Here is a 15,417-nt window from a genome sequence, read left to right as displayed (position 1 = left end):
TTCGACTAGTGTAAACCAGGAATAACTCCACTGACATTAATGTCCCTTCCCCAGTGCGAATCTATTACAAAAGGGCAGATGGGAATTCATCACTGGGCTATAACCAGTGGAGCTGATAAGGTGGCAGGGAGGGATGAATTGCACTTGGCACAAGGGAGGTGCAGAGTTAGCTACACCCGTTTCATGCCCAAATCCTGTGCACAGGACTCCTGCGCATTGGGCATTCCTTTACTCTGTCTATTACTCACTGCTGCAGTGACCATCCGGGGCCGATCTGGTTCCACCTGCCTGACCCCGCATAGGGAAAATGCAAAGTTGCCCCTCTGAGGCCCTGCACTGTTCCTTTGAATTCTCACTACAGAAGGAGAAGCATGTCCCAAACCTTGACCTTGCATCCCCCATGATAGTGCACTGTGAGGCCAGTAGACCGTCTGCCATGCAGCATCTTCCTGCATGTGCAAGTGTTTGAGTTAGAAAGGAAAGCCTCGTGAAACTGCAATATTTGGAAAATCAAAGTATTTATTATAATAAATAACAATGTAAGAGATCAAATAAGCAGCTCTTTCAAATGTATCATTCTATAAATATTATAGTAACAGCTGTTAAGTTATATCGTATTTCATGTAAAAGCCTCTGGTACATTTTTATAAATAAATTCACACTATTAATTTATATAAATAAATGCACTGTATAATTATTGCTGTTCAATAAATTAGCATTAAATATTAAAAGATTGTCAATACTTTTTGTTAAAAGAACCTGAAATATTTGTTTTCTAGAAAAGGATCAATTTAACAAAAAGACGGCAAAATTTCCTAGAAAGATTTTCAAGTTAAAGATATTGGGACAGATGCAGGCATGCATCATCACTGCATAGCTTTCAAAATAGCCACTTGTGCTTGTGCACATAGGCCCCAATCAACAAAATACTTAAGCGCTTGGTTAAAGTTGAAATGTTTGGCACTGTTAAATAACTACCACTCCTATAGGTGCTTCTTCTTAATAGATAAATGGTTTGAATCATAGCAGTGGTTTCCTGGAGGTTCTTTCAGTTTTTCTTCTTGTTTCCTCCCTTACTAGTAACAATTCTCTTCGGTGCTTCAGTGCATGCATTTTCCATGTAATCAAAGAGCAAATCCAGCTCCCCAATTGCTTTGTTCTTTCCACTAACTCCCAACTATAGAGAGAGAGAGAGAAAAAAAAGAAAATTCTTTAATATCTCATTATGTCACCAAAGATTTAGATTAGAATATAGTATTTTCATAGAAATAGGGCTAAATCCTGTTCACTTTGCTCTTACAAATAATTCTGTTAATGTCAGTAGACCTCAAGATGTAAACTACCTAATCCAAACCATGCCAAAGCTGGATTGTTCCCTATAGTCTATATTCCATGACCTTGCCCAATTCCATTTTAAATTACTCCAGAGATGTATCAAGTGAACATAGAAATCACACAACGTACAATAGAATCATAACGGTGCTGAGGTTTGGCTTATGATGCTTTTAATATGACATCTGAGGAAGTTGTCCCTAACTGATTGCCCGCTTGGCTGAACAGTCCGGCCTACAGTCTCTTTCCAACAAGAGATCAGATTGTGCACTAGATTCCTCTACAATTCCGCCATAGTTGGTGGAGGAAGTTTTTAAGTTCTAAATATATATATATATATATTTTTTTTAAGGTTAAAAATTGCAATGACTTGTCTGTAACATTTAATCAATTAATTAGGTGCATATGGTGCTCTGTCTATTACAGTTTGCATATCATTACAATCTCAGTTTTGGCAATAAAGAACATAAGGTCCAGGTTACTATTTCAGGGACATACTTGCATAGCGCCATTAACAAACACAGGCCCCAATCCTGCCAGTGCTTACACATGGGAGTAATTTTATGCAAGTGAGTAATCTCTTAACTTGAGTGAAAATATTCACTTGCAGGATCCGGGCTGTAGATAAGACATGATCCCTGTGCCAAAAATCTTACAATCTAAATAAACAAGACAAAGGAGCAGTAAAAATGTCCCTAGCCCCGCTATCACCACTGCAGCCCTCACCCCTTAAATAATCTTTGCTCATTTTAGAAGGTTAGCTTCACAACTAGGTTTTTTTCTGCATTAAACTGTTTATAGTTTTGGATTACACAAGAGCCAACATAAATGGATTTTTTTTCATCATTAGTCACTGCTGATAATGAGCCTGATCCAAAGTTCATTGGAGTCAACAGAAAGACCCCAACTGACTTCAGTGGGCTTTGGATCAAGCTCAACGGGGACATTGGAACAATAATGAAAAATAATGATCTAGCAAATCACTGCCAATTCATTAATCTGTTGGTCTTAAAATCAGCAAGTAAGTTATTTGTAATAGCTACTTGGGGGCCTGGCACTGGTTTTGTTAAAACAAACGTACCTGTTTCATTTTGTCTTTCATTTCTTCCAGGTTCTTTTCGACATGTTCTCTGTGTCCTGAGAATTTCTGAAAAACAAAAGCCAGGGTTTGGTTGGTGACTGTGTGACAGTGCGGTTTTTCTGTTTCACACCTTTCTATTAATCTACTTGATTTCACAAACCTAAATTTGGGTATCTTGATCTGAGGTTTCCTTTGATTTCACCACCCAGTGGGTGGTCACCTTGCCATTACAGCACACTGCAAAGGCTACACTTGAAATTCAAAAGCCACCTGAGAGCAGAACAAAGGATGGGAACAAGAGACCAGAAGGTGCAAGAGAGATAGGATGGGAAACAGCCAGGGTCTATACAAGTGTGCCATACTTACGCAGCCACTTAGTTCTTTGCTCAGAGCTGCTAAGAACTGTGCCACCTCCTGGATGTGTGGATAATGGTTCCTGGGTGCAGAGAGAAGTACTTCATTCACTATGATCTCTATTACCCTCTTCATCACATAGCAGCGATTAGTCTCCTGCAAAACACAAAGTAGGAGGGTTACACTATATAATAACAAACCAATAAATGCAGCTTAGGCAGCTGGCTGTGTGCAGCATATGTAAAGCTCACCTGAACATTAACGTACAGCTGCTGTCCAATGAGCCTGTTGTCTGTGTCCTGGTCCGAGAGCCTAGCCTGAGAGGTAGAAAGGAAGTCAGCATTCTACAACAATAGTGCCGGACACTACAAGGGATACCCTGCTTTGAGTGACGGCTGCCGGATTTGGGGATTATACCTCAGAGGGGACCCTGGTGAGATGGAGAAGGCTGAGCCTACTAGGGAGGAGGGAGAGTCAGAAGTGTGTAGAAGGTTACACTCTTAGGAGGAGCTTACTAGTTATTTCTAGAGTCATGTCCATGCCCAGCTTTGAATGGGGCGAGGGAGAGAGAGAAATGAAAACTCTTGTTTCAAAATTTGCCAGCCCCAGGTAAAGCAGAAGAAATTTAGCTGAGTGCACAGCAGTTCATTAGAAATAAGCTGTGCTTCACCAGTGGGTTATCCCTCCACCGATCGCTGGGGGAGTTACAGTGGGTTGTGGTTTCACAAAGCTATGTACTTAGCAGGTAGTATACTATACTTGCCTCTAAAAGCATCACTGCAGCATAAGTACATGTCCTTGTAGATGTGGGAGGCAGGGGTAGAAAGAAAGTGGAATATGGGAGGGGAGACCCATGGAGAGGAGAGAGGGCACTCAAGTACTACCATAATAGATAGATAAGTTACTATACCAGTTTGGCCAACGTGTAGGTGCGATTCCTGATGTAGGATTCCTGGAAGCTGATCTTTCTGAGTCTGCAGGAGTGACTGGCAGGAGCAACTCCTGCTCCTTTTGGAGGCATGGGGAGGGCCAGGAGAAGGAGAGGAAGACAGCAGAAGCAGAAAAAGATCCATGCCGGGGAGCACCTCATCCAGTTCTGTATGGACACCATGGCTTAAAATCCAAAGTAGTGGTTTCAGCTGGGTCACAGCTACAGTACTCTGCACTGATGAAAAAGAAAGACGGCCATCATCAGAGAGAGAGAGACTGGGTAAGACAAAGCAAGAAAGCCAGGTAGACTTCAAATCTTACCTTTGCTGGGATTCTTGTTGTGCTATGTAGGAGTCTAGGTGCATCTTATATAGACCCAGCAGCATCTTTTTCCTCAGTGTCTGGTGATGAATTAAAAATGACATCAGCAAGTCTCTTACTTTCCAGCATCCTCTTCTGAGAATAACCACCACCAAAACCCACACAGAACACAACCGCAAGGGCTTTGCACTCTTCTGTTTCTTATAAGAAGTAACCCCATTTTTAATGTTGGGGTAGACAGGGGCTTTTCCTGACGTATTGGTGAAGTTACACAGATGTGAACCTGGGATGTTCTTTTGAAAAAAATTATTTATTGTAAAGTTGACAGGTTTTGTGACCTCTGTCTTGATCATTACACATCAGCTACCTCAGCAGTTTGATTTTAGTCTTGATTCAATTTTGCAAAATACGTTCTACATTTATACGTATTTATTATTTTTATTATTGTAGCACCAAGAGGCATTAGTGGAGACTGGGGCCCTATTGTGCGAGGTGCTGTACAAATACACAGTCAGACGCTGTCCCTGCCCCCAAGAGCTGGGGTCCATGCACCTGCCCAGAACCCTACTGACATTGATGGAGTTCCGCCTATGTCCACACAGCTCTCTTTGAAAGATCAGGGTCTAAATATAATCAATATAGTAAGACCTCATTTATTGGACCCCCCCTTTGCTCTCAAATCCTCATTTTCCAAAACTGAAACATGTCCCACAGTGAGCATCATTTGCACTGAACGCCCTCACATTTGTACAACTGTTTATCTAAATGAATTCCATGTTCTTCATTCTATTCAGATAAACCAGAGTCTTCAGAGCACAAATACTTCACTTTGTGTTTAAAATAATGGGGGGTGCGGGGGAAGGGCAGCAAGCTAAGGGGGAATTTAACTTTTTGTAAATATTACCCAAAATCAAATGGTAAGAAAAATGTATTATTATTATTATTTATTAGGCACCGACAATGTGCGCAAGTAACAAATATTGAGATAGTCCATGTCCTGCCACGCTTGCAAATTAAGACCCCATCCTGCAGCTAACTGTGCAGGGGGCTATCCCTGTAATTGGATCCAAGGCAGATGCAGGGCTGTTGCCATGTACAGTCACTGGGGAACTGAGGCATAGAAGACAGACACAGGTAAGACAAGATGAGCTGGGAGAGCGAAAGGAGAGTTAACTAAGATTGTTTTATTTTTAATATAATGTTGTGATGGGATGGGCACTTAATATGGGTTAATTATAGTCCTAGGCTGGAAAAAGGATGGAGGGGATTAGAAGATGGGAGGGCTTGAGGATTTGGTTACCCAGTGGCTAAACCCAGAAGCCAATGCAGTGGCAGAGCTCATGAACAATATTGTCCTAGAACAGTGGTTCTCAAACTTTTGTACTAGTGACCCCTTTCACATAGCAAGCCTCTGAGTGTGATCCCCCCTTATAAATTAAAAACACTTTTAATATATTTAACACCATTAGCGGGGTTCTGGGTGGAGGCTGACAGCTCGCGAGCACCCCATGTAATAACCTCACAATCCCCTGAAGGGTCCCAACCCCCAGTTTGAGAACACCTGTCCTAGAACAATAACGGCATGTTCTCCCTATGTTGGTACAAACCTGGGTTTGATGGTTTTGCCCTACATCCACTGTGGAGGCAGTCAAGACAACTAACTGGTTCTTGGAGGTCAAGTTAGCAAGGAGTGGGAAGGCTGGTCTACCTGTTGGCTGGCCACATTTAGAACGGAGGTGAGAGATGATAACCTACCAACCTAGCAGTGTCACAGTATTGGTCCACCTTGAGCGACTGAAACTTTCCACCCCATCACAAGCTCCCCACCAGGAACAGGGGCCCCAAGATCCCAGACTTTCAAGAGACTACTATCGCCCTCCCGCAGAGGGCCAGTGGTATGTTATAACTGTGGGCAACTGGGCACATTCAATGGGAATGCCCTACGATGGAATGCGACTAGATAGGATGCCTCTTCAGTCAAGTAGATGAGAATCCAAACCAATCAATAGAACTGATCCCAAGGTACTTCAGGGTCCTGATAAAAATAGGGCCAAACATGAAGGAAGAATTGATAGACTTGGGGTATGAACAAAATCTTCTTCAACTGGATTTAGTCTTACCCAAAGCCCTGGATCCAGAACAATATGTCCAGTATTCCTGCATCCATGGAGAAATCAATATGCACCCAACGGCTTCTGTCATTTTGTAGGAAGCAGACCAGGTAGGGCACCTCTGGGCAGGAGTGGCAGATTGCCTACCCTGGCCAGTGATCATGGAATGCAACTGGGAACATCTTTGGACCCTCCTGGGAAAAGAAACTGTTCCCTCCAGCCCAGACCCCCTTCAGACGCAAGAAAAGACACCCCTTGCCCCTGAGGATGCCTAGGACATATTTCCCCATCACTCGATCTGATCTTTTTGAAGTCTCAAGAAGGTCCCAGGGCTCAGAAAAACAGCAAAAGAAGTCTTGAATGGAGGACGAGCCTGGGCCTGTGCTGCAGGCAACTCCATGGAGCCTAGAGAAGAACCTTCCCAAAGGGTAGACCCTGGGGAGGGAACATCCCAACTGTTTGTAGGTTATCCCCCATCCACGAACACTGCAGAGCCCCTTCACAACCTAGACTACAGCATCCTGAGTGACACCCTTGATGTTATGGCAACTCAACACGACAACCAGACACTCTGGGAATGTTTCAACCAACTACCCACAGTCAACAGGGTGATTACCACTCAACATGAATCTCATCAGTTTCCCTGCTTTGAATTATGGGATGAGATTTTTTTGTACGAAGTAGAGAATCTAAAGAACACAGATATCAACTCCTAGTCCCCAAGCCCATCTGTCAGGAGCTCCTATGACTACCCCATACCCTTCCCATCGGACATCTGGGTAAGGTGAAAACCCAAGAAAGATTGTTGGCCTGATTCTTTTGGCCAGGGATGTATAAAGAGGTAGCCAATTTCTGTTTATCATACCTCGGTTGCCAAAAAGTAGCCCCAAAGGATCAGGACTGGGCACCCAACATCCCCCTCCCCTCATTGCAACCCCCTTTGAGGGGGTGGGGATTGATATAAGAGACCCTCAGGAGAAGAGCACCTAAGGTCACAAGTTTATTTTGGTACTTGTGGTCTATATTACCTAATATCTAGAGGCAATTCCTTTATGAAACACCTTTTCCTCCACCCTAGTGTGAGAGCTACTCCAAATGTTTTCCTGGGTTGGCCTTCCATCAGAAGTCATCACTGATCAAGGGATGAATTTCATATCCCAGGTGTTCCAACAAGTTTGGGCACTGTTGAAAGTATGACCGCTCTGGACCTCAATCTACTTTCCCTAAACAGATGGTCTGGCAAATATGTTAAATAAGTTTCTGGGACCAGAGACAGCTGCTCCCCTATCATTTCTTTGCAGTGCAAGAGGTACCACAGTCCTCCACTGGTTTCTCCCCTTTAGAGCTTTTTAATGGGAGACAGCCTTGAGGAAGATTAGACTTGGTTAGGAAGTTTTGGGAAGCTCACCTCCACCCACTCTACCACTGTCTTCCAATATGTCATTCAAATGAGGGAAAGGTTAGAAAGCTTAGGCCATTTGGCCCAAACTAACTTCTCTCTCTCAGGCCCAATAGACCCAAATGCGACAATATAATTTCTGGGAGACTGAGTGTTCCTACTCTCTCCCCACTCATACAGCAAGCTCCGGCCAAATGGCAGGGCCTGTATGAAGTGTTCCATGGGGTGGGACCAATAGATTATAAAATTTATTGCCCAGACCAGCAAAAACAAAAGCAGATTTATCATGTAAATGCATTAAAAGCCTGGCAGGGGAGGGGTAAAGGAGAGCCTTCATCCACCTGGAGGAGGAGAGGAGGATCTGGGGCCTCAGCTCCTTAAGAGGGCCAAAACTGGGATAGAGGACGTGTCACTTGGGGAGGAGCTGTCTAATGGGCGGAAAAGACAAATAAACAAGCTCCTGGGAGCTTACAAGGAGGTGTTCTTCCCACTACAGGAACAAACCTTGCTGGTGACTTGCCACATCCACAGAGGGCTGGGGCCAAGCCCATTCGGAAGTCATATCAAATACCAGAAGGGGTAACACCTCTGTTAGTTCAGGAAGTCCAGGAAATGTAAAGATTAGGAGTAACTGAGGAGTTTCATAGTCCCTTGTGTAGTCTGATGGTTTTGGTACCAAAGCCAGATGGAACTGTCCAATTTTGTGTTTCAGTCAGATAAATGCCATTTTTGACGTTGATGCATATCCAACGCCCCAAGTCAATGATCTGCTGGATCGCCTCAGTCAAGCCCACTTTATCACATTAGATCTAACTAAGGACTATTGGTAAATTCCCCTTACTCCCAACTGCTGAAAAAAAACATCTTTTCTACCCCAGTGGGCCTATTCCAATTTGTTACCATTCCCTTTGGGTTGCCTGGGGTTCTGGCCACCTTTCAAAGGCTGATATACCAAGTGTTATGGCCCCACCATCACTATGCCGTGGCCTAACTAGATAATGTGGTTGTCCGGACTGGCCCACACACCTCCAGAACCTAGCAGTCATACTTCAAGCCCTGCAGGAGGCCCAGCTAACAATAAACCCAAAGAAGTGCAAGGTGGGAAAATGGGAAAAGAAATATTAGGGGCATCTAGTAAGGAACAGTAATGTCCAAGCCCTAGTGGACAAAGTTGAGGCCTTAGCAAACACCCCATACAAAAAACTAAAAAGCACATCTAGGCCTTCCTAGGCCTAGCAGGGTACTAGAGCAAATTTGTGCCCAGCTTTGCCTTATTAGCCGTATATCTTACCGACCTTGTTAAAAAATCAGCCCCTCAACAAGTTACATGGTCCCCATGTGTGATCAAGCATTTCAAAAAATTAAACAGTTTCTCTGCAGCACATCCCTGATTTCTCTCAAGAATTTAGTTTACAAAGAGACACCCGAGGTGTGGTGCTATCCAAAACTTTCCATGGGCAAGAGCACCCTCGCCTTTACAAAAGTAGAAAACCCTTAGACTGGGAAACCCAGTATTCTGTCCTCAAGAAGGGGAATGCCTGCCTGTAAAGGCACTGAGATACTTCCTGGTTGGAACATCCTTTGTCTTAGTCACTGACCATGTGGCACTAAGGACTCGAACAGCCTCGAAGGACTCAAATGCCTGTATGAGACAAGTTGGTACTTATTTAGCTTTACAACCTTTTTGATTTCAAAGAGAGCACTAGCCCGGGAAGGCAGATTTCCTTTCAAGAACCAAAGAAGGCGGAGTCCTCTGTGGTGAGTGCTCCTACAGGGCCACTCGAATGGAGGTGGCAGGGAGGTATGTCAAGGTATACGGGATACCATTCCTCTGGGGTCAAGGGCCTGCAGCTGGCTAGCTTACTGATTAGCCCTTCCTGCTGCACCTGAGAAAAGAGCTGGAAATTAATTAGCTGATCGTTATAAAAGAGGGCAGCAGGAAATGGAGAGGGGGAGACTGTAACTCTGTCCAGAAAGCTGAGAGCCAGGAGCCAGGCTCTCAACAGACTGCTACTAGAGCTACTGCTGAGATGAATTGCTCCAGAAGCCTAATGGACAGAAGGGGGACACTGTGATGTCCTTTGTTGCTGAGGCTATGAGGTAAGAGCCAGGAAATTTTGGGTTGCTGAAGTTACTGGTTTGAGGGACAGACTTGGGGAAGGGACTACTCGGCCTGCACGGGCTTTTGAGGGAAGAGTCTGTGAGGTTTTGATTTGTTTTGTTAAGAAGGCTTAAAATAAAACAACTAACCCCACTGGAAACTGCTTCCCTGGATTCCTTGAGTGAGCTCGGGCAGATCTGCCCCAGGGAGTGAGCTGGCTCAGCAAGAGCAAAACCTGGCCCAGTGGAAGGATGGCCCAGTGGAAGGCGCTATAAGACAGGCAGCATGTGAAGAGGTGGGAAGGAGAGTGGGAGGGAAGCTACAAAGAGAGAGGTTGGGTATGAGGCTCAAGTTTCTTTCAAGTTTCCTTCTTGAACCATCCCCCAGTTACTAATTGCTCTCCTGTAGCCAACTCCCTTTTGCCTTAGTAAGGCTCTGGTGGTCTTCTCTCACCTTTCCATCCACCACTGCAAGAGAACCGCCAGGATCGACCATTGTCAATGAGGATTCAGACATCCTCCTTCATAGTAATTAACTACTGACCCCTGGGCTTGGCATCTGTCTCCTCTGATCTGACCTGACCCCACCCTGAGTGTCTGTTAGTTCTGTCAGTCACCCTCTCCATGAGCATGCTAAACAAGATCCAGTTTTGCCTGCACTCTTCTCTCTGGGTTTGAGTCCTCTGGGCCAGATTCATCAGCTGTGTAAGTGACTACATTGACTTTAGTGGAACTGTAACAACCTACACCAGTGGTCCAATCCCAGCCAGTCCTTTTCCTTTCTGCTGAAGGCTTTGAAAGTCCAGTTCCTCACTGCTTTTGGCCTTGTTTCATCATTTATACCTATGAAACATGGGTGTAAAATGCTACTATTCAGCTGTGGTAGCATTTTACATGTGCCCTCCCCTGACACGGCACAGGTGTAAATGATGACATGAGGTGCAACGCAGTGAAGAATTGGGTCCTGAATCTTTCCTTCATCCCTACTTTTATGTAGTGATCGAAGGCTTAACCTTCATCCTTTTCTCCATCTGGCTTCCCCTGTATTGCTAACTGCAAATTTGGACATATGTTTTTTTCCAGACAACACAAGTAATGCTTCGTGAGCCTCTCTCTTCCATCTGTATAGTAAATGACTGTCTCAATCATATCATATCCCCTGCCTACTTCATAATGTCTTATTGCTAAGTCCTCCAAAGAGTGAACCTCCTCCTGGTAAAAGCTTTTTTACACCACATGTCTGACTCCATAGTCACCCTTCTTTGCTCTTCCGATCAGAAATCTTGAGAGTCATAGTTGGCCATGAATTTTCTCTTTCCTTCTATGTTGCCCTTCACTGCATCTGCCTAGTTCCACAGCCGTAGTTCAGCTTTAATTTGGCTATACTGACAGTCTCACCCATGTATTAATTACTTCCTATTGTACAGTACCCACTTTTATGAATTTCCTAAATCTCTTTAACCTTGGGGAGTCCCGGATTCTGGAATAGATCAGCCCATCCTTCTAGCCCTTCCAGTTGCAGAGGAAAGCTTGAAAGTGCAAACTCTAAAAGTCTCAGAAAACAGAAGGCAAATGAAAAGATCACAACTTATTTTTTTTTTAAAGTCTTATGACTTTTTTGCAGGGTCTGACTCATAATTTTAAATGACAGGTTTCAGAGTTGCAGCCGTGTTAGTCTGTATCCGCAAAAAGAACAGGAGTACTTGTGGCACCTTAGAGACTAACACATTTATTTGAGCATAAGCTTTCATGGGCTCCAGCCCACTTCATCGGATGCATAGAATGGAACACACAGAAAGAAGATATTTATACATAGAGAGAATATGAAAAGGTGGGAGTAGCCATACCAACTGTAAGAGGCCAATCAATTGAGATGAGGTATCATCAGCAGGAGAGAGAACAATTTTAAATGTGTGGGGGTGGCCACCCTGTTTAGCAAAGATGTCTGCCAGAGGATAGCTGGCCTTCTGAAATGGTCAGGGGTGCAGCATACCTCTGATAGGCTCCACAAGGGAAATGAGGCAACTCAGATTCATATGGGACTAATTAACTTACTGAGTAACTGGAAGGCAGTTAATTAGGCAGGGAAGTCCCTGGGCTTGATGTAAGGAAAGGAACAGCCCCCTGTATGAGAGTGTTCCCAAGGGGAGGGCTTCTGAGGAGGAACCATGTGAGGGGGGGCTCACCAGAAAAGGAAATTAAGAAAGAATGCTCCTAGGTGGGAAACGTTTTGAATGGGATGAGCTACGAAGGCCTAGTCTGATCAGAACGTGCCCCCCATAGAAAGACTTCACTAGGTAGCACCAGAGTCCCCAGATCAAAGGGAGTATATGCTGTTCTGAGGAAGGGTTGTCGCAGTTTCCCCTCTGTGGGCACCTAGACCCAAGAGGAGATACACTTCCCCAGCTGATAACAAGAGGCCCTGGCTCCAGAAAAGGGTTCCAGGTCAAGAAGGCTTCACTGTTAAAGGGACTTGGACATAAGTGGGGTTGCTGGACTAAAGGTAACTCAGTCCCCTCCTCCTCCTGCTTCAGATGCTGGGGTGAGGCCTATTTGTATAAGCTTCATCTTTGAGTTAAAGAAAGTAGACCCATGAACGGGCACTGCACATAGATATAAGCCTTTGTGCGCTTATTGAAAGACCATTAGGGGAAACTGAGACAGGGATGTAATGGTGATGCTGCACTGGGCTGCCAGGGGGTGCACCCATAACAGTGTCTAAATCAAGTAAGTGGATCCATGGTAACGCCATTTAAACTGCAAAAAAAAAAAACCTTTGAGCCTCAGAAAAATGTTCTTCGTAACGTTTTTTTGAAAAATCAGCCCAACTAACTATATTAAAACTGCACACGATGAGCTTCCATATCTTTAACCTCATTTTTTCCAGTGACGTCTCAGAAATTAGCAGTGTCCCCCATGACTGACCCCCAATGATAACCCTTTAGGTGTAATTACGTATGGAGTTTCCTTAATTCACTGGGAAACTATTGTGGTTTTACATTCTCGACAATGACTTACTAACCCATATATCGTTTTTGGGGAGGACTGGAAGTTTACATCACTTCTGCCCCTAAAGCCACAAAAGCTTCCTCCTTGCTTTTCAATCAACTCATAGGTAAACAACCAACACTACTTTGATGTACATCCATTATGCACACCATCAGGACGGTCATTCAAGAATTTTCTTGTAGTTGACTAGGTATAGGTTAGGGAGGTTCAGTCCTTCCCAATTCATGGGCTGGTCCTTGGCACAAAGCCTATGTACTCCAGCATTGCATGAGGGACGTGAGTTTCACCCATTTCCCATGGTTATAACACTTCTAGTTTCTCTTGTACTACTGGGGCTCTTCTACAAGTTGAGTTGTCTCTGACTTTAAATTGGTGCAGTTATGGTACATTAAATAAGAGATGCTACTTAAATATTATAATCTAAAGGTTTTGTTCTTGAAAGGGTCATACTGTGATGCTTTTTTAATAATAAAGAAACTGAATAGAGAAGGAACTATTAGCTAATTGTGGCCTAAACTTTAAATAACTTTGTGCGGCTGATTTTTTAAATATTCTTATTCTTCTACCAAAAGCACTGAGATGAATGTGGTCTCAATCGAACCCCCTACTGAGCCAGCTTTACGTATCAATATATGGGTGCTATATGTATTATTCTGCTAGATGTGATTATAACTTCCGTTGTAGTGACATGAAGATTCAACACAATTTGCAAACAAAATTGGACTCAGTTTGTTTATTTCAACAGCACTACAATAGGCAGGAGGCTAGCCCATTGTCTGGTGATAGTAATAATCCATAGATGTATTGTTGTACAACAGTAATGCATAAAAAAGAGTTATTAATCAAATCTGCTGTGGTAGGCGCCATCCCTCTGAAGAAGTAGAAGTTTACAAACAGAAAGCAGAATCTCATTTTACCTGTTCACAATTTTATGGTAAATAAGTTCTAAACCATTATCAGCTATTCCACCATATGTATGATTCCTTTGAATTTTAGAAATGAAAACCAAGCTATATCATGCTAATTATGAGATACCGCTGATCTACTTAGTGACCTACATATATACAACTCTTGAGAAGTTAGGTCAGGTGTACTGAAATTTCTGTATTTCCTGTTGTGTGGTGGTGGTGGTGGTTACTCTGACTGCAAGACAGTGACTCAGTGACTTGGCAAAGTGGAATTACTGACATATGCAAAAACCCCACTGCTAATGGGAGTAGAATTTTTCAAAGCTGTGTTAAAATCTGAAATTCAATGCTGCCTTAATATTACCCCCATTGAATGTATCCAGTAGACTAGGTCTTATTACATAATCATTCAAGGTATCTGCAGCAATAGTAATAAAAAAAAAAAAAAACCACACACACTGCACATACATCTGACCTTAGAGGAAAAGGTGCAATTGAAACATACTCAACAAACATGGTTATTTAGTCATTGAGAGGGCATGTTAGAGTCATCTTCAGAGAAATAGAATGGAATACAACAGATGTAAACAGCTTAAAATAAAGAGTAAAGTTAAGACCCAAACTCCCAGTGGATGTGTGTGATTAAAAAATGAGCCAAAAGGTAAATTGAAAAACAAAAAATACCTCGTCAATTACTTCCATTTAATGTAAATAAACTTAAAATAGAAATATTTAGGGTATTAGGTCCTTCACACACACTGCTGGAGGATTTATCAATCTCTGGACGATCTGAATAGTGATGTGATACAAGACCACTTCAGCTGTTGTCTTTTCTCCCATCTGAGGCCATGTCTCCATTAGAAGGGGCTTCCCAGTATAGCTATATTGGTATATATCTACACAAGCAAACTCTCCTATTGGAGAGACAGTTTATGCCAACTGAAGAATCCTTTTGCCAGTGTAGCTGATATCAGTTTCCCCCAAACAAAATAAGCTCTACTGGCAAAAGGACTGCATTAGGGCTTTTTGCTGGCATAGCTATGCCCATTAAAGGAGTTAAGTCAAATTTAATTAACTCTTTTTTTTTTTTTTTTTAACAAGCGTCGTCAGCATGGGAGCATGTCCTCTGCCATAGTGGCCGAAGCATGAAGGGGTATACGAATGTTTAGCATAACTGGCACGTAAATACCTGGCAGTGCCGGCTACAAAAGTACCATGCAAACACCTGTTCTCACTTTTAGGTGACATTGTAAATAAGAAGCGGGCAGCATTATGTCCCTTAAATGTAAACTAACTTGTTTCTCTTAGCGATTGGCTGAACAAGAAGTAGGACTGAGTGGACTTGTAGGCTCTAAAGTTTTAAATTGTTTTGTTTTTTGAGTGCAGTTGTATAACAAAAATCTACATTTGCAAGTTGTACTTTCAGGATAAAGAGATTGCACTTCAGTACTTGTATGAGGTGAATTGAAAAATACTATTTCTTTGTTGATCATTTTTTCAGTGCAAATATTTGTAATAAAAATAATATAGAGAGAGCACTGTACACTTTGTATTCTGTGTTGTAATTGAAATCAATATATCTGAAAATGTAGAAAATAATCCAAAAATATTTAATAAATTTAAATTGGTATTCTATTGTTTAACAGTGCAATTAAAAGTGCGACTCATGGCGATTAATTTTTTTAATTGCGATTAATTTTTTGAGTTAATTGCATAAGTTAACTGCGATTAATTGACAGCCCTAATTTGAAATAGTGCTTTCCTCATTAGATATGTTGAAGAGCAAAGCATTAGCTGCATGTAGGAGATTGTACTGTGTTACAAAATGTTAGGCTTCTGCATAGTCCTCATCTTCTGGTCCTGAGACTCATT

General features: G+C 42.8%; 1 protein-coding gene across 1 annotated transcript; it reads right to left on the bottom strand.

Annotated features, from left to right (window-relative positions):
* Nucleotides 1-918: 918 nt before the first annotated feature.
* On the bottom strand, nucleotides 919-3,928 carry IL22 (interleukin 22). Its single transcript, XM_005280019.3, has 5 exons — nucleotides 3,678-3,928; nucleotides 3,019-3,084; nucleotides 2,780-2,923; nucleotides 2,414-2,479; nucleotides 919-1,177 (listed from the first exon to the last, which is right to left on the bottom strand). The coding sequence occupies exons 1-5, from the start codon at nucleotides 3,876-3,878 to the stop codon at nucleotides 1,049-1,051; spliced, it is 606 nt and encodes a 201-aa protein (XP_005280076.1). The 5' UTR covers nucleotides 3,879-3,928; the 3' UTR covers nucleotides 919-1,048.
* Between the last annotated feature and the right edge of the window lie 11,489 nt (nucleotides 3,929-15,417).

The sequence above is a fragment of the Chrysemys picta genome, chromosome 1, assembly GCF_011386835.1.
Source record: "Chrysemys picta bellii isolate R12L10 chromosome 1, ASM1138683v2, whole genome shotgun sequence".
Classification (NCBI taxonomy): Eukaryota; Metazoa; Chordata; order Testudines; family Emydidae; genus Chrysemys; species Chrysemys picta.
This window is presented reverse-complemented; position numbering and strand designations above follow the sequence as displayed.